This window comes from Sciurus carolinensis, chromosome 14 (assembly GCF_902686445.1).
Source record: "Sciurus carolinensis chromosome 14, mSciCar1.2, whole genome shotgun sequence".
Taxonomy (NCBI): Eukaryota; Metazoa; Chordata; class Mammalia; order Rodentia; family Sciuridae; genus Sciurus; species Sciurus carolinensis.
This window is the reverse complement of record NC_062226.1, coordinates 22,033,889-22,057,989: the sequence shown is the minus strand read 5'-3', so window position 1 is coordinate 22,057,989 and position 24,101 is coordinate 22,033,889. Positions and strand designations below refer to the sequence as shown.

At 32.9% G+C, this 24,101-nt stretch overlaps 1 protein-coding gene across 1 annotated transcript in view; it reads right to left on the bottom strand.

Moving 5' to 3' along the window:
- Window positions 1-225: 225 nt before the first annotated feature.
- The window catches only part of Shoc1 (shortage in chiasmata 1), a 121,120-nt gene continuing 97,244 nt past the window's right edge, over window positions 226-24,101 (bottom strand). Inside the window, exons 16-27 of the mRNA XM_047525047.1 lie at window positions 22,938-23,116; window positions 21,682-21,754; window positions 16,999-17,068; window positions 15,044-15,222; window positions 14,242-14,359; window positions 12,740-12,851; window positions 11,282-11,403; window positions 7,347-7,440; window positions 3,215-3,346; window positions 2,849-2,998; window positions 1,148-2,111; window positions 226-354 (exon numbers count right to left, since the gene is read on the bottom strand). Of these exons, the coding sequence (XP_047381003.1) occupies window positions 254-354; window positions 1,148-2,111; window positions 2,849-2,998; window positions 3,215-3,346; window positions 7,347-7,440; window positions 11,282-11,403; window positions 12,740-12,851; window positions 14,242-14,359; window positions 15,044-15,222; window positions 16,999-17,068; window positions 21,682-21,754; window positions 22,938-23,116 (2,294 nt within the window). The 3' untranslated portion in view covers window positions 226-253. The remainder of the gene's footprint in view (window positions 355-1,147; window positions 2,112-2,848; window positions 2,999-3,214; window positions 3,347-7,346; window positions 7,441-11,281; window positions 11,404-12,739; window positions 12,852-14,241; window positions 14,360-15,043; window positions 15,223-16,998; window positions 17,069-21,681; window positions 21,755-22,937; window positions 23,117-24,101) is intronic.

Here is a 24,101-nt window from a genome sequence, read left to right as displayed (position 1 = left end):
ATGTTTAGGTGAATCTGGAAGATATTTTGAATTATGGTAATTATTACACTAATTGATAAATCAGAATATTTTACTGATGCAAACTATAAGATGTAAACTATAAGACAGAATGTTATGAAAATTTAATACAGAAACACTGAGAACATCAAAATAAGTAAATTTTCTTTAATGTATAAGCAAACCTAACAAATTTTGTTATAGAATTGTCATAACTGTCATGGAATATGGCATATAACGCTGTTCTTTCCCTATTTCAGAAAAACTTCAGCCGGGTTTGTCCATCTATTCTTCCAGGGACTTTTTCATATATTAGACGTCGTTTTTTGAGTTGTGGTAGCTGTGAGTACATTAAGCCTATTAAAAGGAGAAAAAGGAAAACCATTTTATTGCATATAATAGTAAAGTGTAGCTATTTTTTTCCAGCAGTTCAAGTGGATCCTGTCTGTCACTTATCTAGACTGTTAACAATTTCAAATAGGGGTAAAATAATAACTATTAAAAATTACATTTTAATATACATACAACTTCCTAAGGGTTCAGTATCAAATATTAGAATGCATATTCCTTGTGCAGATAGTTAAATCTCCCTGTATTTCAATGTCCTCTTCTGTGAAATTATACTACATATGATCTCTAAGGATTCTGTTGGTTCCTAATTTTTTTTTCAGTACTGAGGATTGAACTCAGGGCCTTGTGCAATGCTAAGCAAGTGTTCTACCACTAAGCCACATCCCCAGCCCTGGTTCTAATATTTTTAAGTAAAATCTAATCTGAAATGGTTTTGGAAGCAACTCAGGAAGGGTTCTCTAATTCCTGAAGGCTTACAGTATGTTCCCATTAATTAGAATATGGGTTCTAAGTTCACCCTGATGGACTCTGAACCTTAAACAAAGAGGTACCCTGGTCTCTGTGTACCTTGAGAGAATCTATCTGTTTTATGATTAATATAGTTCCTTTAAAACAAAAATTCGACATGTCTTCTTTGTATTTATTTTCTATGATCCAAAAGTTTTGATTTCTCTTTGATACAAAAGTTATTGGAGAATTTCAGTGTAGTAATTAAAATAAGAAAATTATTAAAATTTGGATCTGGTTTTATCTTTTTAATTTAATAAGAGTAGTTTTATTAACTGTTGGATAGTGGTACCTGCTAATGATTCCTTGACTCCCACATCAGATGAAGATTCAAGTTGCCTTTTCTGTCCTAAAGGTTTTCCAGCTCTTTGGTAGAAATGAAAGCTACTGAATTCTTTATTTACATTAGCATCAGAAGCACAGAATAAATTCAAACTGGAAACAGGTGGCGATTCTCTCCGCGAAGTCTTTTTAGTCCCAGCATTTGAACTTTCACATGTGAAGTCTTCTAATTCATCAGGTAGACATTGTTGCTGATTAGTGAATAAATTATCTTTCTGAGAGTACCATTTGTCATAGGCAGTCTGCTGTGCTCCATATTTTAAGTTGAATGAGTGATTCTGTTTTTCATACATGTTTTTTTTAAAGTTCCAGGGAAGAGAAGGTTGAGAGTCCTCCCCTGAAAGGACTGGAGCAGATACTTCTTTATATGTGGTTCCTTTGGCTTCATGTGTTCCCTTTTTCTGATATTTTATAAAATTAGAGGCAACTCCCCTCTGAGTGTCAACTGGTGATATTAGAGTTTCACAATTTATTTGTGTTAGGCCCAAAGAAAAGACATCTGACTTGGAATCTTTCTGGTTTCGATAGGAGTAAAGAGCTGTTTCCTTTGATTCTGTATTAGCTGGACAAGGATTATTCTGCACTATCTTGGGGCTACAATGGGAGTCTTTCCAATAGTTAGTCTGATTGTAAGAAGTCACAGATGGTAAAATAATTGGCATTTCTCTTAGTTCCGTAAGAGGAGAGTTATAATTTGAAGTAGTATTTGCATATTCCTGCACTCTCTCCCCTAAGCCTGTGTATGGGTAATATTCATTATATTCTTGAATGACAGAGTTTGAAGAGACCAAAGATGAATTCTGAGAAATAAAGGTACTAGTCTGATTACTCTCTTCCGGAGGTGATGAAATTTGAGGTGATTTTGTTGTGGAGGAAGAACTAATCTTGAATAAGGAAGTAATGCTACAAAAATGCTAAAAAATTAAAAAATTAATCAGTACAACGCAATATGAACATCAGTCTAGTAAATGCAAATAACAATTCTAATCCATATGGAAAGAAGGAAAAATATAATTATTCTATTCATAGATACTTTATTGATCCATGTTATCAGGAACAAAAATTAATTCAGCTTCATTAAAAGAAAACATAATTTGCATTCATTTTCTAATCACTTATAATACATTTTTTTTTTTTTTTTGTAGTGCTGGGGATTGAACCCAGGGCCTTGTGCTTGACGAGCAAGCACTCTATCAACTGAGCTATCTCACAAGCCACCAATTTTTTAATAGACTTTATTTTTCAGAGAAGTTTAGATTCACAGCAACAATAGAATTTTTAGTTATACAATTTATACATGAATACTATTTCCTTGATGAGAATTTTAAAATATTACCAATAAGGTTGAAGTCCTTTTCACTGCTATAATGAAGGATGTTATTATTTTTGCAAGAGGTAATATAAATACATGTGTAATTGAAATTTATGGACACAATGATATGTCAAAATGAAATAGCATGTGATAAACTATTGAATTATAAAAGTTTTATAATGTGATTGATAGCTAATGAGAATTCTATATGAAATTTAGTTTAAGTAAATTATTTCTTTGCTATGTGAAGCCCAAAACAAAGTCAGATACCTTAATTTTTAAATCTCCTGTGGTAAAGGAAATAAACTCATGTAAGAATATGGATCTCAAATAACTAACCTTTAACACTTTTTCTGGAACTTCGGGTAGGAGGTCCTGAAGTTGACACAGAGTTGCTAATAATAACCAATGCAGTGAGGGTCCTTTATTTAACATAAGCTGAGCCACCAATGGGTTAATACATGGAAAATCAAGTAAGTACATTTCTTCCTAAGAAAGAGTTTAAAGCATAATTAGCCAGCAATCTTTTGAAAGTGGCCCATATTTATTCTACTCACTCCAGCAGATTAAAATTTTGTCATTAAACTTACCACTCAATTTGGGACACCTGGGGAAAAAATGCTATCAGAAAGGAAATTCAGGTAACATGTATTTCTTTCTGTTTTGCTTTGCAAACATCTAATCCATACATTTAGAAAAATAAACCTTAGATGGTGAAACTTCAAGCCAGGATTTATCCAGCCATTCATAAGGATCTTTCTTTGAGGTCATCAAATTGTGGTCAGCAATTTGTCGAATTATTAATGCAGTCTCTTCTACTCCTGGGCAAATTATAAGCTAAAAAAATATATATTTTTATGTGTTAGATTATAGGAAATATTAGGAAGCAAAATGTAGCATTCACAAATAATTTGTAATTAAACAAGAATGTTTAAAAACAGTAGATTCTTAATTTTAACACCATTTTAGATATATTTTATTAATGTATCTGTGAAGTCCAGGATATTTAATTTGTGAGGATAATCAATTTTCTTTCCTTCTTTAATTTCCTGCTGTTTTCTAACTTTTGGAATAAAAATTGCTTTTCTTCACCTCCGTTTGGCATTTATTAATAAAGTCTTCAAAAACATTTAGTGTTGTTTCATCTTTATTAGAAAAAGCAATTTGAATATCACTAGAAATACTTGATATTTTTTTTTGAAAGTTAACCCTAATAGTTCTCGACTAAAAATAAGAATTTAAAAAAAAAGGGAGAAAAGGGAAAGGGAAAAATATTGGGGAGTGATACTGACCAAACTACATTGTTTTTTTCTGTGTGCATATATGAATATGTAACAATGAATTCCACCATTATGTATAATTATAATGTACCAATAAAAATATGGAATATACATCAAAAAGACTTTTTAAAATATAGTGCAGTGTTTTTGAAAAACCAAAATTAAAAATAAAGATACTTATAAGTGGGGGTTGGGGTTGTATCTCAGTGGTGGGGTGCTTTCCTCACACATATGAGGCTCTAGGTTTGATCTCCAGCACCACATAAAAATAAATAAATGAAATAAAGGTATTGTGTCCATCTACAATTAAAAATATTTTTTAAAAACATACTTATAAATGAATTTTATGTATTCAGAAAGGAAAAAAATAAGGTTTTGATTTATAGTAGTCATTTCCCTGTATTATTCTGGGAATCATACTTTCTGATGCCTCTGCCAAAATGCTGTGTGTGTGTGTATATGTGTGTGTGTGTGTGTATGTGTGTGTATGTGTGTGTGTGTGTGTGTGTCTTTATTAAACTTAAATCTAAAAAAGAATTTAATACCCTCTATTTTCTGTTTCCTCCATGCCCTTCTTTTTTCAGAAGTAGCAACCCTTTTTTTTCTTGCTTTCATTTATCTTTCTCTTCTTCACCTTTTAGATTCAATTGAAGGAAAGACTGTAGATTAGCAGTTTAATGTGGACAGAGTATTTATGACCTCAATAATCATATTTTATAAATATAAGAATCCTGTTCTGTAGTGGAAATTTACACTGGGGATATAACTCAGTGGCAGATCACTTGCCTAGTGTGTACGAGGTCTTGGGTTCATACCCTGGGGGGAAAAATACAAATCTCACAAAATAATTATGACCATATTTTCTTTTACAAAAATAACAAATACAAAATGGTTAGTACACAGTAAGGGAATGTAAGTATTTAAAAAGGGATTTTTTTCTAATTATATAAAATATAGAAATACCTTGTTTAATTCCAAATTTATTTTATTTTATTGCTAGTTTGAATGTTTTGAGAAGATATGACATTTTCATTTAAATATAAGCTTAAATGAAATTTTGAATTTAAATTTAAATGAAAAGCAAAATTTTATGATGGCAGTAATGAGTATGACCTTAAATTAATTAGGGCAGGGATTCTGGGGTTTACGTTTGGACTTGGGAGATGTTCTCCTCAATTTGTTTTCAATGTTTTGCATGTGTGCATTAATGTATTTTTCTACAAACATGGTTCATAAAAATTTACATAATTTAAAAAATTAGAATAACATTTAACACAATGCTACTAACCAGTATTTTATTTTGATTTTAAAAAATATATTTAAATATTTTGGCACTTCTTTTATGGTTAAGTCCTTTGGATGCCTGTAAATAACAAGGTACTGGCCAGGCATGGTGGTGCACACCTGTAATCTCAGCAGCTTGGGAGGCTGAGGCAAAAGGATCGAGAGTTCAAAGCCAGCCTCAGCAAAGGCAAGGCACTAAGCAACCCAATGAGACCCTGTCTATAAATAAAATACAAAATAGGGCTGGGGATGTGGCTCAGTGGTTGAGTGCCCCTGAGTTTAATCCCCAGTACCAAAAACAACAATAACAACAAAACAAATTGTCTATAGTTGCTTTCAAAGTCCATGGAAAAACTGACCTACTTTTTAGATTATTATGTAAAATCTGAAAAGTTTTGGAATAGTTTGCTTTAGGTGGAAGCAGACCTAGGTTTGGAAGGGATTGTGCCTAGGCAGTATCCATAGTTCATCCCCCGGTGCCTTCCTTGGGGCATATTCTCTCTGGGCTCAAGCACTGTACAGAAATACAGTACCACTACTGGTAACATGTGTATAAAAGAATAATTTCAAAAGTATATTTACATATAACTTTTTAGCATGTGTGGGGAAGAGCCTAATTAAATAATAAAACCTCACTTGAGTGAGACAAATTTATAGTTTCCATTCAATTATTTAGATAATTTTTCCAAGAATTATATTTCTATGTTTAATATGTATCATAGGATCAAAATTATCTGGAATTCTGTTTCAAACAGATTGTATGCTGATATTCTTAACAGGTTGTGTTACAATTTAATTTTATTCATCTATTCAATAGGTGTTTATCAAATACTTTTGCTTCATATAAAGCACTGCTTTAAAGCTAGCTGCTACAAGTTTTACAAATAAAAAAGACCTAGTTCTTGCCTTTCACAGTGAAGGTTTAGGAATATATATCTTGTACTATAATAAAGACAAGAAGTGTTACTGGAATAATGAAGAAGAGATTTCTCCTGAAAGGGTAAGACTGGGGCAAACTTTTTTAAGGAGGTAGTGTTTGAGCTGGGTAGGGAAAGAGAACTCAGCGAACTGTAAGGATAACAGTATTCCCAGGGAAGGCGGACCAGAATGACATGCTTGTGAAATGGCTGAGGAGTGATAGTGTAGGGAGCTTGTGAGGGAAATGTTGAGTAAAATGATGTTAAAGGAAGGATTGTTAGGGCCAAACTGTGGAGGAGTTTGAATCCAGTTGAGCTTGAACTCCATTTTTAATTAAGCAGGAAGCCACAGAAGTTCTTTAAGTAGGATAATTCAACTCAACAGCAAATGCTTATCCAGAACTTAATGTATACTTGGCATTGTGCTAGGTACCAGAAATACAAATATGGATATACATGTTGTCTGACCTCCGGAAACTTACAGTCTAGGGAGTGAAATTTTCACAGGTATATTTCAGAAATATAACTGGTATATATAACGGAGTGGGGAAAGAACAGAAAAAGGGAAATTATTTAGTAAGGAACTTTTAAAATCCAAGCAAGAGGTGAGGAAGGTCTAAATTTAGGAAAATAGCAGTTGGCAATAGAATTAGAGACAAATTCTAGTTTTACTGCAGAGTTAAAAATCTAATGCTACTGATTAGACCATAACAATGACACCACAAACTAAGGTTGGGGTTAGATGAGAAGTTGTGTTTTGGACATGGTAGAATTTGTGGTATTTGTGGATATTCATATAAGATATTTCCAGGAAACTGCTAAAATATAGGTGTAGATGTTAAGAAATCTCAGGGAGGAAATTAAGAATTGTATTCAGAAATGAAAATTATATCTGTGGGTATGTTTCTTAAAGGAAATAATGTAAAGTGATAATGTAGAATGCTGAGCTCTGAACTTGGACAAAGGTCTCAATTTCAGAGTAGGGCACTGGAAAAAAGAGCCGAGACAGGAAATTTAATAGAGATTATCAGTGTATTACCCTATTCATATAAAATATCCATTACAACTAAGTCTTAGTACAACTTTTATAAGGATATTTTTAACCAAGCAATATTTTTCTTCATATCCTGCCATGTTTTTACAGAAGTCTAAAAAGCAATTAAGAGATGAAATAGGATTTGATTTTAAGTTCACTAAACAGCTTTTAAAACAGAAGTTTAAGTGGTAAAACTATTCATTGGAAGCTGTTTTTTATTTGACTTTTAAGCAGTTTTATTTGTAGGCACTTGAGTTCAAGTTGAGTTCAAGTTTTGTTTATGAAAAATGCTTATGAACAAGCATATAAGAATATAATACCTTTACATCCAGTTCTTCAGATTTAAGCCCAGAGGAAACCAAAGCTGCATAAATCAGTGCTAGGTGATGAAGTGTCTTTTCTGTAAGATGATACCTAAAAAGAATTATGTTACTATAGTTCTACTCATTTGACCTTTGATTGTATTTTCTAAAAAATTCTGTTTTTCACATTACATAGTTTTAGTAGAATAACCTGGTTAGGATATTACTAGTGTGGCAGACTCCAGGGGATGCTGAGGATGTGTGTTGGGAGGAGAGGTATGGGGTGAAGGAAAAAATTTAACTCATCCACTTACTGTCCCCAAGGATGATTATATGACCACAGCCTAGCCAACTAGAATACTCTGTAACCCTAGTCAAAGTAATAGGTTCAGATATGAACAGGTACCAGAGCCTTGATATCTAGAATCTTCCCTGGGTCTTTTTCCAGAACTGCTATGTTAGAAGAAGTACTCATTTTTCCTTCTGTAATTATTAAGCAGGTCAGATGTGAAGGTTGAGCTGTGGATGGATATTTCTACTTGAGGTACCCTAAGCAACAGTGAAGAAATTACTGGTTCATATTACTGAGAAGTTCAAGGGAAAGCATTGTTGGATCCAAAGACTCCAACATTTGCATCAGCCTAATGGATCTCTTCTAAGGATACAATCAACAGGGTTAAGAAACAACCTACAGAATGGGAGAATCAGGTATTCATCTGACAGGATTAATTTTCAGAATATGTAAAAACCTCAAAAAACTTAACAAAAGTAACTAAGTAATTCAAGTTTAAAAAAATGGGCAAATGACCTAAGTGGACACTTCTCAAACGAAGAACTATGAATGGTCAACAAATATATGAAAAAATGCCCAACATCTTTAGCCCTTAGGGAAATGCAAGTCAAAACTACACTGAGATTCCATCTGACCCCAGTTAGAATGGCTATTATATTTTAAAAAATAGCAAGGCAAGGGTGTGGAAAAAAACGAACTCTTATTCATGATTGGTGGGAATGTAAATTAGTACAGTCACTATGGAAAACACTATGAAGGTTCTTCAAAACACTAAAAGTAGAACTACCATATGATCCAGCTATACTACTCCTGGGTGTATTTCTGGAGGAAGTGAAATCCGCATACAAAAGCAACGTCTGTATCCTATGTTTATTACAACTTTATTCACAACAGCCAAGGTATGGAATCAGGAGCCCATTAAGAGATGAATGAATGAAGAAAATATGATATTATTCAGGCATAAAGAATGAATTATTATTCAGTCATAAAGAACTGAAATTCTTTCATTTGCAGGAAAATGGATGGAACTGGAGGACATCATGTTGAGCAAAATAAGTCAGACACAGAAAGACAAGTATTGCATATTTTATCTCTAATACAGAAACTTAAAAAAAAGAAAAAACTGAAAGTAGAAGAGGAACTAGGAACTGAGAAGGGAGTTGGGGGAGAGGGGTAGAAAAGAAGGGGAGAGAAGGTAAAAGGGAGTGTGGCAGTGATCTATGCACAATATATGCATGTATAGAAATGTCACAGTGAGACTGGCTCACTGTACCTAAATTGTTGTACAAACAGTGTGGTTTCTGTTCAACACTTGCTTTCCTTTTTAGAATCTGGAACTTTGACATGTACTAGGCAAAGGCTACCACTCTAACCAGCCCTTATAAAACCCTGGGATCTGTGTCTCTATAAAGCTTCCCTACTAGACAAAAGGCTGTGTGTTATCATAATTTGTTGTTGAGGAAATTAAGCACATCTGAGTGAACTAGGAGAAGTTTCCTCTAGATTGTGCCCTCTGAACTTCTCTTGCTTATTTTGCTTTTTAAGGCTTTGTAAACTTGTACTACAATAAATTACAACATCGTATAATCATACTCATAACAAATCATCCTAGCAAAACATCAAACCTTAGGGTGGTCTCATGAACCTCTGATTCTTCCTCAAACAGGACTTATGGCATGAATACTAAGATAATTCAAACCATTTCTTTTGTATTTTCATTTTCCCTCATCTGATCAGTTGATGAAGACATTTCCTAAATGTTCCAATTATCTAAAAATATAGAGCTGAGATATCTAGAAGCTTGGGAAATAATTACATTTTATAATAATACATAATTGTGAATAAATTATAACTTTATATTGTGAATATAAAACTATCTTTCATAATTCTTTTTATGAAAATCTGGGTAAAAATAAGTTTGAATCATTTTTTAGTCTCCTGTATGTCAACTAACTGCACCATTTGAACTCTAGGGAGATTGTAATCTGATAAACAACTTTAGAAAATTTCCAAATCAGTTATTTTATCTACAACACTTTTAAGTATCAAGCTTAAAATATTTTACAACCTTTATTAATCTTCAAAATGAAGGATTTAAACCTGAATTATTATTTTTATTTTTTAGGGGCAGAAATGAAAAACATATTTTAAATGACTTGCTAGAGGGTATTTGTTAATAGAAAAAAGGGAAAAGAACCAAGTTGTTTAGACTCTTACATTCTAACTTATAGTTTCATGTGAAGAGTTGGATATAGCAGTAAACAAAAAGGAAGTCAAACGAGAAGTAAAGAAAAAGCACACAGGTAATGTCAAAGAAGATATCTACACCTTCTCTAGTAACTAATTAAAGAATATATTTTAAAAATTCCTCTACCATGAGTTATGTGGCATGTGCTATGTGGTACTGCAGGAAAAAAATGAGTAAGAATAGTTTGCAGGTTTGTAGGAAAAATTCATTTATTTAATTAAGAAGTGTTTACCAAGTATTTATCATATGAAATCAACATGCTCTGTGCTGTAAAACAAGTACTCCAAAAATGAAAATAAAGATGAAGAAAAATAGAGAGCTAAGCAGTTCAAAGGATGGAAAGGCCACATCTGAATATCTGTGTGTATTAGTTGAGGAAAGGTTGAATAGAAAAAAATGGTATCTGGTGATAGGTCCTGAAAAATAAGCACAAATTCATCAAATGAACTAAAGGAAGTAGAAAATATCATAGGGAGAAAGAAATTATGAGGAAAGGAGAAGTAGTAAAGCAAAAGTATGTTATCAAGTTATCCATCAGATCTTTGGTTAAAATGGAAAGCAGTGAAAATTAAGTCTGAAAACAGATTAGAATTATATTCTGAAGACCTTGAATATTAGGGTGAGTTGGTGGTACAGATTTACAAGGAAATCAGTAAAAGCTTCTAATAAGAGTGAAATAATCAGAGTCTGGTTTTAGGAATACCAATTGAGTGCATGCATAACACAAGATATAGAGGAACACTGAGAGACATCTGGAGATGGGAAGAAAAAAGACAGTGATTATCTTTTATAACAGTTCACATTAAGTAATGGGAATCTGAACTAAAACACTGGTAATATAAATGGAGGGAGAGGATAGATGGAAGTGAAAATCCAGTGGCTGAATCTAAAAGATTTGTTTTCCAGTCTTGGTGATTAAAAAGAAGGCAATGCCAAAAATAGCTAAGAATTACAAAATAATAAAACACTTAAAGCAGGAATGATTAGTGAGATGTGGGAAGGAAAGGATAATTTACACAGAATGCCCAGCATATATTGTCTCCAAAATTTAAGTTTGTTTTCCTCTGATTCTCCATCTTTAGAGTTCCTGACTTAAAGCAAACTAGATGAGCAAAATTTGCATAGCTATCTCTATTAAAAGAAAATGACTTCGGGGTGAGGTGGTGCATGCCTGTAATCCCAGCGGCTTGGGAGGCTGAGGCAGGAGGATCACAAGTTCAAAGCCAGCCTCAGCAATTCAGCGAGGCCCTAAGCAACTCAGTGTGACCCTGTCTCTAAATAAAATACAAAAAAGGGCTGGGGATATGGTTCAGTGGTCAAGTGCCCCTGAATTTAATCCATCTTCGGTTAAAAAATAAAGACTGAATAATAAGAACTATGAACATGACTTTGGATGAAGAAATCTTTACCTACTCTGAATTTAATATTTCTTTGGTATATAATATCATCCAACAGTAGCTGTATTGGAATGACAATGCCATCAATCTCATAATGATATTGTCTGATGCCTTCTTGTAATTCAATTCTTCTAGGTTCTATCAGAAAAATAAAGATGTATTAGGTTGACTAGTTGTCACAAAAGTATTGTCAAAATTTAAGAACATACGATATATAACGTAACTCAAGAAGAGGAATAGATATGGGCTCCCATTTCGTGGAAAAATTAAAATCACACTGAAAGTAGCAGGAGAAAAGCTACAGTTGACATAAAAATCATAAAAAGACTAATCGAGAGCTTCAGCAGGAAAGGTCATGAATCTATTAAGGTCATAGATATGAAGAAAGAAGCGTACAGAGTGCCCTTGTACTAGAAATGTCTTTTGTGGACTGGGATCTGGGTACTCTAAAGGCAATGGATAATATGTTTAAAAACCTATGAGGGGGCTGGGGAGATAGCTTAGTTGGTAGAGTGCTTGCCTTGCAAGCACAAGACTCTGAGTTCGATCCCCAACACCCAAAAAAAAAAAAAAAAACCTATGAGATAAACTGCGCTGCATGCTTACTCAAGGGAGATGAGAAGGCAGCAGTTATTGAACTTCCTAGGAATTCCCACCTAAAAGTCTGGAATTCCCTTTTCTTTTAACATGAGTAATTTTTGATAGGGTGAGTAATTCAGCAATTGTCCTTCAGACAATATGCAACTGTAGATTCAAACAGTTTTGTCAGATGGAAAATAAATTATTTTTAAGAATTTAAATATGTAAGACACAATATCTTTTTAAAAATCTAACAGAATTGTGTTTTTCCATCATGCAATTCTTATAAACTTTGCTCGTCAAGACTGTACCTTAACATATTTGCCAAAAATCTATACTGTTCATCAAACCTGACTTCTGTTCCCCACTCCTCCTATAATTTCTTTCCAACTGGTACTCCAATCAAGCACACATAAAGGGAGATTTATATATCTGAAATTCCAAACTATATGTATGTTTGAAGAAAATCTCTCTTTAAAAACCAACTGATTTAGAAGCAATCCCTATTTGCCTTAGAGGAAATGTCATGTTACCAATAATCAATTAATATATTACCCTCTTGTAAGAAAAATAGTGGCTGGGATTTGCTTTTTAAAGCTTTCTATACTATAATTATCTTATAAATGTATTTTAAAACAGGTCAAAATTTGATATTAAAGATACTATACTTCCTTTTCTTAAATTTATATTAAAAATTATAAGGTATCAAATCGGTTTGGTAATAGTAAATTTCCACAGTAATAATTTAGCACTTGTGGCCCATTTGCAAAATGTAGAAAAAAATCAGTAATAGATTAAAGTTTCCTATAAAAATACAATAACAGATTACACAATTATATGTATTTTAAAGTATTTTCTTATACATAGTTTATGTTTTTTAAATGCATAATTTTACCTGTAAAATTATAGCAGTCTGTTCATCAATTGTCATAATTACATAACATTCTGTAGTTCCAAAGAGTTTCAGTGACTCACTGCAGTGTCTTTCCACTAGTGTGATATTGTAGCTATAAAATACAATAGTCTTTGGTGAAGAAATGAAATGGCTAAGAAAAATTCTTCAAGGAAAGTTTTATTGTCCTCCTGCTTATTAAGTTATTCAAATCACTGTACTTTTTATTCCACACTTCCATTTATTCCACTTTACAAATTTTAGGAAGTAAATTATGGTTTATTCAGTATATAAAACAAACTCATTGAGATACATGCTGCCTTAGGTATTTATGGCACATGCTACCATTATAAATGTCTTGAACAAGTTATTCTAGCTCTTTAGGTAATAATTCATGAAATGAAAACATCATGTTATGAGACTAAAACATTCTCCATTTATCAGAATTTTCTTTTATTTTTCCTTCAAATTGGCCTACATTTTTAGGGTGGGTGGCTGCTGGGTGTAAGGAATCCGGCCTCCCAACCACCTGTCAATCTGCGTTCTGCCCGCCTGTCCCGTTACAGGAATTTCCAGCCTGCCCATCACCTGTCAGTCTGCGTTCTTCCCGCCTCTTATGTTACAGGAATTTCTGGCTTACGCTGCCATAATCTTCCTGCCTCCCACATTATGTCCTAACATGCTATTGGTTCCTCTGAGCCCCTGAGATTCCAATATCTGGGAGAGGCCACACGCCATCTTTCTCTTCTTTCTTCCCCCGCCTCCCAGAGGACGTGAATCGTCTGCATAAAATAAAGTCCCTTGTGTGAGACCTCGTTTCTGCGGAGTGTTTTTCTGGGAGCTATCCACGAGCCACAACTACCCCTAACACTGGGTATTGAACCCAGGGCCTCATACTTGTTAAGCATGGCTCTACTGCTGAGTTATACCCCCAGCTATTACCTACACTTTAACCACCTTTTATAAGTTTATGGTTTTCTATGAATGTCCTACAGCCTTAAGATATCAAAATAACTCAATTATCTTTCCTTGATATGCAGCCCAAGGTCCAATATTCCTATGACAACTTCTGTGCTATGATAGAACTAAAGATCTAAAAAGAATTTATTTAGAACTTCATAGTCCTGTTTCCCAGGTAGTTTTTAAATTTACCTAGACAAGAATATTTTCTTAATGCTGTCAATGACCCAAAGATCTGAACATCCCATTCAGAGAATAACATGTTTATATTTGTTGGTATCAAAAGAAATACAAGTAAAATATAAATTTAAGGAACAATTAAATTTTACTTTTGTCAACAAAATTGGTAAATATTACCAAAAAAAGACAATATTCAATAATTATGAGGGTATAGTCTTGGAATACATGTATAAAAAAACTTTCTGGAAAACTCTTCTTGTATAATTCCAGGTTTAGGTCAGATATAGAGCTACACTGAGCATAATATTTAGTCTATCAATATAAATACATACATGTTTGCTTAAGTTATAAAATCAATAACTTACTTAGATTCTAGCAGCTGAAGTATTTCTGGAGTATTAAGAATTCCTTCGGAGGCAAAAAACACATATGGAATCTGAATTTCCAGAAGAAAACCACCAAATCTATCTGGCAAGGTGCTTCCTAAATAAAAGAAAATGCATATGTATTTCTTTTTTCCCCCTCGTACTCCAGTTCTTTCTATTTTTACTGAATACGAAAATAATGAATTTTATGTTCAAGGAGTAGTATAAAAATAATATTCATCATAAAATATAAGAAATCTGAATAAAGATCTGAAGAATAAAATTTAAAAAATGTTATCCTCTACACAGAAATAAGAGTAATAGAACTTACTAAAACTATTATATACCAAAAATAGTTAATATATATTTCTAGACTTTTTCCATTTCTATATATTTATTTGCTTATACTCATACATGTACACTCACTTTAAAAAAGCAAGAAAAAATAGGATTATTGTCTATCTGTATTATTCACTTAAGTATATATTGGACATTTGCTGTATAAATATATGGTGGTTTATATCAAATTTTTAAATTATGTACAACAACCATAAGAATAAATGAAAACCAATAAGAATAAATGTAATTCAAAGATAAACAGGCAAAGGACTTAAAAAGGAAACTCAGAATGTCTAGACAAGATCAATTCACATAGGAAAAGAGGAATGATCACAAAGACATGGAAATTTACATAACTATACAATGTTTTCTGCCACCGCTTATTTTCTTTCCATAGGTTATAAACAGAAAAAAAAAAGTTTTTATTCTAATGGAACAAAAAAGCATATTGGTATAAGCTTACTCTTTAAAACTGTGTCTGGAAGAATCACTTTAAAGGCCATATAAGGAATATTCAAAATTTCACAGTGTTTAGACCAACAAGAGTGTTCTACATAATTATATTCCACCACAATTGAGAAATTGCTCCAGGGAAAATCTGCTCCAATATTTTGATTATGTACAATCACACAGGAACTTGCACTGAAGACAAAAGAAAGTAAAAAAAAAAAATGAGATTATACTGTATCATTATTTAAGAGGAAGGCTAAAAATGACTATTATCTGGCTATTCTCTAATCTATGCCTACTCAAGATGGAAAGGCACTAGTGCATTTTCTGTTCATTTCTTCTTTAGTTATAGTAATCTATTTTATTTTTCTTTTTGATGATCATACTTTTTATGCCACAATATATAAAACTTTAGACTATTTCCCACCTAAAATATGATCCTGATTTTATTCCTTGAGTACTATCAACATGAAAATCAGAAATCAAAATGAGAAATTGATCTCGTTTTCATACAAAAGTAAGGTTTTAATCTTTGAAAATCTATATAATATTTTTGACAATTCTAAAATGGGGCATTTTCTTTCTCAATTGGCTTCATTTAACAACAACAAAAAAGACACTTAAATATCGTAAGTTTAGCTTTTGCATCTTCAAAGTTCATACATTACCTATTACCTATTATAATTAAAATTGTCCACTACTGCTTTCTGTCCAGAGCAACCTAGAAGTTAAAAAGTATTTATGTCCAGTTTTTATTGATTTATATCTCTTTTAATTATTTGGCTCCAAATATTAGAAATAAAGAATTCTATGTGAAATAAGGCAAAATAAAGACAGTTTAAAAGCCAGATTTTTTATTAGCAGGCCCTATCTTAAAGAATTTCAGAAAGAAGAACCCAGAAGAAAGAAAGGAGATGTCAAAACAAACAAACAAGCAAACAAAACCCAATGCTGAGCAAAGAAACTGGTAAAAAGAAGGGTAAGTTTCAATAGGTAACCTCTGCCTCTGTCTCCTCAAAAGACTAGGCATGGAACCATCAGATGACCCAACTATACCACTTCTTGGCATTTATCCTAAAGAATTAAAATCAGAGTACTACAGTGATACACGCATACCCATGTTTATAGCAACACAATTCACAATAGCCAAACTATGGTACCAGCATAGGTGTCCATCAAAGGATGACTGGATAAAGAAAATGTGGTATATATACACAATGGAGTTTTATTCAGTCATAAATAAAAACAAAATTGTGGCATTTTCAGGAAAATGGATAGAGTTAGAGACCATCATGTTAAGTAAAATAAGTCAAACTCAGAAGGTTAAGGGTTGTAGGTTTTCTCTCATATGTGGAAGTTAGAGAGGAAAAAGGAAAACAAAGGTGGGAGTGGAGCTCATAAAAATCAAAGAGAGATCAGTGGAGGAAAGGGACTAAAGGGTGGGAGGCAACGAAGGAGAGGGGAAATGCTAGGAGTGATACTGGCCAAATTGTATTGTTATATTGTGTGCATGTACTAATATGTAACAATAAATCCCATCAATATGTACAACTATAATGCACCAATAAAAATGTGGAAAAAATAAATAGGTAACTCTCTGTACTAAGAGTAATAATACTGGTAATTTGAGCATGCTAAAATATTTTGGACACTATTACATATAACACATAAATCTATGATCTGAGTTAAAGATCTTAGTTAAAGTTGAATTCCTTTGTAAGGAATTTTTCAGGAAAAGGGCAGAGGCCATCGACTGATTTCAGATTTCATTAAAACTTTTTAAGTTAAATTCTAGGTGATTTTTTTTTCAATTAGTTCTGGAGGTTGAACCCAAGGTCTTATGCAGGCTAGGCAAGTGAGCTACCACTGAGGTTCATCCCCAGCCCAAATTCTAGGAGAAATTTTGCTTTTCCCATAGAAATAAATTATTTCTGCTTGCTCCCCATAGGTAAAGAAATACATTTTTACCCATTTAAAACACCTTTAGATTCCAGAAAATCTTTTCTTTTATTTGAATGAGAGATAGTCAATATTAAACCTGTTGGGAAAAAAAAGAGTTTGTTCAACAAGAGTTGTTTTTCCCCCAGAGTTTTGTTCATGAACAATTTTTAGGGTGTCATATATTTCACCATCATAAAAATAAAGATATATAAACAAGGAAATTGCTTAAAATATACTTTATGGCATTAGTTTTGAAGTTTAACATCAGAAAGTTTAAACCATAAGTAATTGTGTGTGTGTGTGTGTGTGTGTGTGTGTGTGTGTGTGGCATGAGTGAGTGCATGAAGTGTGTGCATGGAGTGTGCGTGCGTGCATGTATATGGTGTGAGTGTGTGCATGGAAAGTCTAAATTTCTTATATGAAATAATAAAATTGATCACAATTTAAAAGTAACCAAATTAAAACTCATTAACTATACAGTTAATTTTATTTGCTAAAAATCATAGATTTTTTTTTTCTTTAGCCAAGAATTTAAGTACAACTGTTATTTCAATGTGATATGAATGTTCACTTTCTACTGGCTGCATAAGAAACAGAAGACTTCTTGGGCACTACCTGTTTGTTAGATTCATCCCTGCTTTTTTTTTTTTTAATTTTTTTTGGATTCATTTTACACAAGTGGGGTACAATTTTTCATTTCTCTGATTGCACAAAGCTGCTTTTTTTTTTTTTTTTGGTGCTCAGGATTGAACCCAAAGGCCTTGTGCATGTGAGGCAAGCACTCTACACTGAGCTATATCCCCAGTTCCCTTGCTTCTTAATTATAATTCAACTTCTTTATTTTACTAGTGTTAAAAATATATGAACATAAAAATATTCTATAACCTCATATTCAATTTATTTTTGGTAGACAACTGATTTAAGAACAGTTAAATCTAGTTCAAATGAATTCTACTCTCTTTTAGTGTACTCTTGTTAACCTTAAGTTCACAAAGGTGTCATGTAATGACAGAGTAATGGCTAATAATTATATGTAACTTTACTTGACATGACAATTGTTTTGGTAGCAGTAAGGAATTTGTATTCTCTTTTGTAATTCATAAGGTGATTCATATTATTTAAAATCTAATCTGCTTAAATTATTTGCATTAGCTATGATCCTTAGATTACTCAGTGACTTTATTAGATTTTCAAACACATGGAAATTGAAATCACATTTTTTTTTTCCTAATACTAGATAGAAAAAAAAAAAATCCTAGGTCCTAGAAACCTGGATAGGTGTTAGTTTGAAAGAGAGTAAAAACATTTTTCAGTTTACAGATTTAAGCTTTTTGTGTCAATAGACATTGTTGAAATGAAGATAGCAAAAATGATCATGGTAGAATACCCAGATACCAACAGAAATGAGGGTGTTTAGCATGAAGCCTAGATAAAAAAGATACAGAGTAATAATCTGTCAAAATCTTTAGTGACTCCAAAGGAGAACCTGCTCCATTAAGTAGTTTTAAGTATGCTTCTCAGAGGAGCAGGAAGTTGTCCCCTGCTTCTTCACAAAAAACATTCCTTTATTTACTCAAATTCCTTGGTTTTATAAGGCTAACATTGCTCAAAACTTTTCCTGAATTTTAAAAGTGTTTCCAATTGCCCTAATTCTAGACAATGGTTAACTCTTGCTCTAACAGTTTGTTATTAAGAAGAATCACATGAATTTGATGACTATGAACTCATATTGCCAGCATTGAAAAACCAAATGCAATAATGAATAAGATCATTAATGAATAAGCTTGCAAATCTGGACTGTGGACACCTGATAGCTTCATTAAGAGACAGTATCTTATAAGGCTGTGCTAAAAGAACTTTCCATTCTTACATTACTATAATTTAAAATATTGGTTAACATCATGGTCTAAATCTATGAGCAGATATTTGTTGCTGTATTTATATGTACTTCAGTTCAATTATTTTCAATAGTCTCAATATGTACTCAGTATATAGAGAGGTATTCACTGGCACATTGACTTACTCAGTAAACTTTTAAGGAGTGCCTTCTATGTTGTATGTATTTTCCTGAGTATTGAGAGCACAAATATAGGTCTGATCCTTATCCCCCAGAAGCTGACATTTTAGTGAAGTAAGTAGCAAAGAGAATCAGTTATTAAAGTCCAAGGTGGTAAGGGGTACCTTAGAAGTATGCATGTAATGCCCCGAGAGCAGAGGAAAGCATTTAAAACCATCAGAATTTCCCAAAAAAAGCATTCTGTCACTGAGTTACCTTATTTTTAAACAATGTGAGGAGTTAGCTTCATATAAAAAGGGGAAGAGCATACTTTAACAGGAACAGGAGGTGTAAAGTCATGGAGTTATGAAACATCATGATAAATATTTTGGTAGGGCTGAAGTAAAGGAACATTTTAGAAAATAAAGATGGCAAAAATTTACGGAGGAAACTGAAAGAGTAACGAAAGGGTGGCATAGGTTGAAAGTGGCATTTTATTTTATTTTTAATACTGGAGGGCTTAAATGTTAGAGGAAAGAGCCATTAGAGAGGAAGGCTGGGCTAGAAAATAACTGATGAAACAAAGTGTGGAAAGAGACAGCATCCAAAGCAGCAGTGAAAGATTGGTCTTTAAAGGGAGGAGATTCACTTGTAAATGAAATGAGAAAAGGAAAGGATAAGTGAATAGAGAGAAATGAAGGTAAATTTGTATACTGGGCAAGATTCTTACCCAATTAATACAAGTTAAAAGGCATAATAAGTCTCTTCTAAAAAATGATGGGATGAGTGGGGGGTTAGTCATGTAGTCATTTGGAAAAATAGAAATGGAAACTAAGAATGTATAAAAAGATGGTGCTATGGTTTAGATATGAGGTGTCTCCCATAAGCTCACATATGAGACAATGCAAGAAAGTTTAGAGATGGAATGATTGGGTTATGAGAGCTTTAATCTAATCAGTTTAGGAATTAACTGGATGCTGCTATAGGGGGATAGGGTGTGGCTGGAGGAGATGGGTCATTGTAAGTATGCCTTGGAATATCTATTTTGTGCCAGGAGAGTCAGCTTTAGTCTTTCTCAGCTTCTTGGTCACCATGTCCTGATCTGCTTTCCTCCGCCACACTGTTCTTGCATGATGTTCTGCCTCCCCTTGGATCAGAGCAATGGATTTGGCCATCTATGGACAGAGACCTCTGAAACTGTGAGCCCCAAATAATCTAAAATTTTTCTTGTCAGGTCTTTTGGTCACAGTGACAAAAAAACTGACTAAAACAGATGGTTAAGCGGTATTTAAAACCCATGTAAGTTCAGAGATGAGTTCATACTGGTATCAATGTACATGGCTGTGTGATTTTCTCCAACAGTGCTCAGCAGCTCATGTGTAGGAATAGAGAGTTTAAACATACTGATTGAGCCAGGATTAAGGTTTAAATGGAAAGCACAAAAAAAGGATAAGACTGACTGAAAACATGGGTCAAAATACAGAGAGTGGAAAGAAAAGAAAATGAAACAAAATTGATTTGACAAATTATTATCTCTAAAATATTGAAGATTATGAAAGACTGAAGGGTAGGGTGTAGATAAAGAACAATGTGTCAGAGTTTAAAGTTTAGAAGTAGGAGAGTGCTGCATTATCACAAGGTCCATGGAAGAGCCAAGGAGGGAACTGAAGATGAATATAATTTTTGTTGAGGTCAATGAATCTGTAAGGCCTGGGTGTTGAATGACTCATTCACATTAAAGACATTTAAAACACCTAGGATAATGGTACTATTAGCAGTGTAGAGAATTCCCTGAGCCAGGTGTATGACTGTCCATGGATGATGGGGGATGACCAGGTGGTTAGTAGATGATGATAATTTGCAGTGGTGGAGAATGATACAGCAATATGGTTCAGAGTCAAACAATGGAGGAATAATGTTTTGGAAAAAAAGCAAGAAACAACCTTCTCATTCCCATGAGGTATAAATAGAGAGAAAATACCATCTTCTATGAGAGGGATATAAGGGAAACAGTATCATGTGGGGAAAGTTGGGTTTCAGTTAAGGGAGATAAAGAAGAGTTTGCATGTAAGCAATGGGTTTCACAGTGCAAAGCAGGAAGGGTTGACAGAATGGGTAGTGGTGGGTGTAGTTGAAGAATGACACTGAAACAAGAGAAAACTAGGTTAAAATCCTGAATCTCTCACTATTACTTGTGAGATTTGGTATGCTATATCACCTTTATGAACTTGTTTTCAAACTGAGTTAATAAAACCTGCTTATATACCACTTTTATGTATATGTAGAAGAAAGGAAGTTTAATAGAGTAGAGGAGGGAGGAAGGGAGGAAAAGGGAGGGAAATGGGGCTGGAAATAAAATTCCTTGCATGTACGATTTTGTCAAAATGAACCCAATTACTAAGTATAATTATGATGCTCTAACAAAAAAAAAATTCAGAGCGTTCTTGTAAGCACTCAGTATTATTTAGCAACTAGTATGTAATCAGTAAAAGGTATCAATTATTAATAATAACAAATAATGTAAGTACACTCTAGTATTTGTGTGTTGTAGACCTATAGTCTAGATTAATAGAACCCCACTGAGTTGTGTACTTTTAAGGGATGAATTTTATAATATATTAGTTACATTTTAATTTAAAAACCTGGTTAGATCAATACATCTTTGTATGTTCAAACATTTGCTATTAAACAAAGCATAATTTAGAAGTTCTTACCTTCTATTTTGTTAAGGATTTTAATGAGTGAATTTTTTTCACCATCTGAGTCCATTCTTAGTATAATTAGCACCTATTTGAAAATAAGAAGTTCATGTATATCTCTGAATGATTTTACAACAGTGACAAAATAACAACAACAACTGGTTTCATGAAACTAACAACAATGAAGCTACAAAGTAAATACCTGTGATGTAGAAGATGTCAGTACTTAAACACAAAGGAAAAAAATTCTATATTCATCAAACATCAATGAGGAAAATATTTTAGGGTTGGGTATTATTAGTATTCCTCAAGTATTCCAACATATATGACTATCTATACATGGGTTGTTTTTGTCTATTTTGTTAGTGTTAAAATTCAATCCAGACAAGTTAGACTTTATTGGAGAAAATCAACAATTGGTTGGTTTATTTTCCTACTTACCATTACAGTTTCTTTGTTGGAGGGAGAGCAGTAAACTGGTTCAATTTTAAATTTCTAACTTATTAATTTAGTTTAGTTTAATGACTTAAACTAAAAGTTATTCAAGAAACAATAAAGTTGAGGATAAAGATAAAGGGGGAAGGCTGGGGATGTAGCTTAGTGGTAAGTTCCTATCTAGAATGCATGAGGTCCTGGGTTCAACCCTCAGTGCATAAGAATATATATACATACATATGAAGAAGAGGAAGAAGATAAAGCCCATGTAAATTTGTATCCAGATTTAGTGTAAAGAATTTGAAATGCCTTTCTGCTTGGTAAAATTTAAAAGAGCATTTTGTCTTAAGTCTTTGTTAATATAGACTTCACATTTCACATGCTTGATGTAGGGTTAGTAGATAATTTTCAATATAAGCCAATGCATAAACTAAGTGTTTTATTTGTGTACAATCATATAAATGAGATTATGGCTCAATGTCTAAAAGTAAAGTATTTAGTTCTATTATATATGTGTGTGTGTATATATATATGTACATATATATAAATATATTCATGGACTTATGTAAGAAACAAATCTCTTGGCAACTGGAGAAGGAATCCATGGAAAACTGCTTATAAGTAATATTAAAATATTCTAAAATGCAAGACATATAAATAATGATTCAAATCATCTTTTCTCTAGGTCTGATTTTGTTCTGTTACTATAAGAAGAAAACTGTCAAAGGGCCAAATAATATACTCTATTTCATAATTTCAAATTTAATGCAAAAATTTGTTACATCCAGTTCTTTCTTAAACTGATTACTTTTATCTACTTTGTTCCAGTACTTAACCTTAATTTGCTGCTGACTTTGCATCCAACTTTGTATCTGGCATTGTAGTTCTTGTATCTTATAGTTTGTTTCAGGCTTTTTTCTCCTAATAATCTGTACAATCTTCAGCTGTCTCCAAATGTCATCCAAATAGGAACTTAAAATGCTTCTGTAGACATCTTTTGCATTTGACAAGTATCCTGTTAAAGCAAAAATTTCAAAAATTGCATAATTCTGTGACTTTTGGAGGAACTCCCTAGTTAAAAAAAAAGCTGAAAGGAAATGAATCATAATCATGCCACTAAAAATTTCATTTAATCTTATTGTGATTTTGATCAAAGATATTGATGACTAGAAGTTTTTAAATTTATTTTTTAAACTGACACATAAAACATTAAAAGTACACATATTTATGGGGTAGCAATGTGATATTTCAATACATGTAAAACTCATCACATCACCTTGCTGTGTTGGGAGAGGTAGAAAACTGAAAGTTGGAAGAAAATACAGAATTTTGGGAGTGAACAAGGCATGCAAACAGACCCCCATGCATTTTTCCTCCCATGTACTGCTATGGCTTGGATGAGTGTCCTACAAAGGTCCATATGTAAAGGCTTGGTCCCCAGTGTGGTGCTGATTGGAGGGTGGTACTTTGGAGTATTTGGGAGGTGGGTCTAGTGGGAGGTCCTTGGGTCATTGGGGGCATATCTTTGGAGGGTAGTTCCAAGGAGGTTGTTATAAAAGCTCAAGTTTGGCTATGCCAGTTCTCTTTCTAGTCCCATATGTGACCATTTCACTCCTACATGCACTCTTGTAGTGATGTGCTTCCCTCACTAAAACTAAGCTTATGTAAGCACCATGCCTCAAATCTCTAAAACCAAACTAAATAAACTTTTTCTCTTTACAAAATCACTTGCCTTGGGTATTTCATTGGAGTGACATGAGGTTGATTAATACAGTCATTAGAGAAAAAAAGAGAGACAGCCCAACTTGATCTTTATTTTAGAGGAGTGAAAAAGTCTTCCACTAAAAATGTCCAATGTAGCCAGAATATTCATTGTGACTTTGTACCCGAAACTTAAATTAATTTTCCAACAAGAATCTTGCTTTATAGTATTCCTTAAGGTAGCAAAATAGTAATGTCAAAGCATGATTTAGTAAATGCATTTCTTTGAGGGGCAAAAA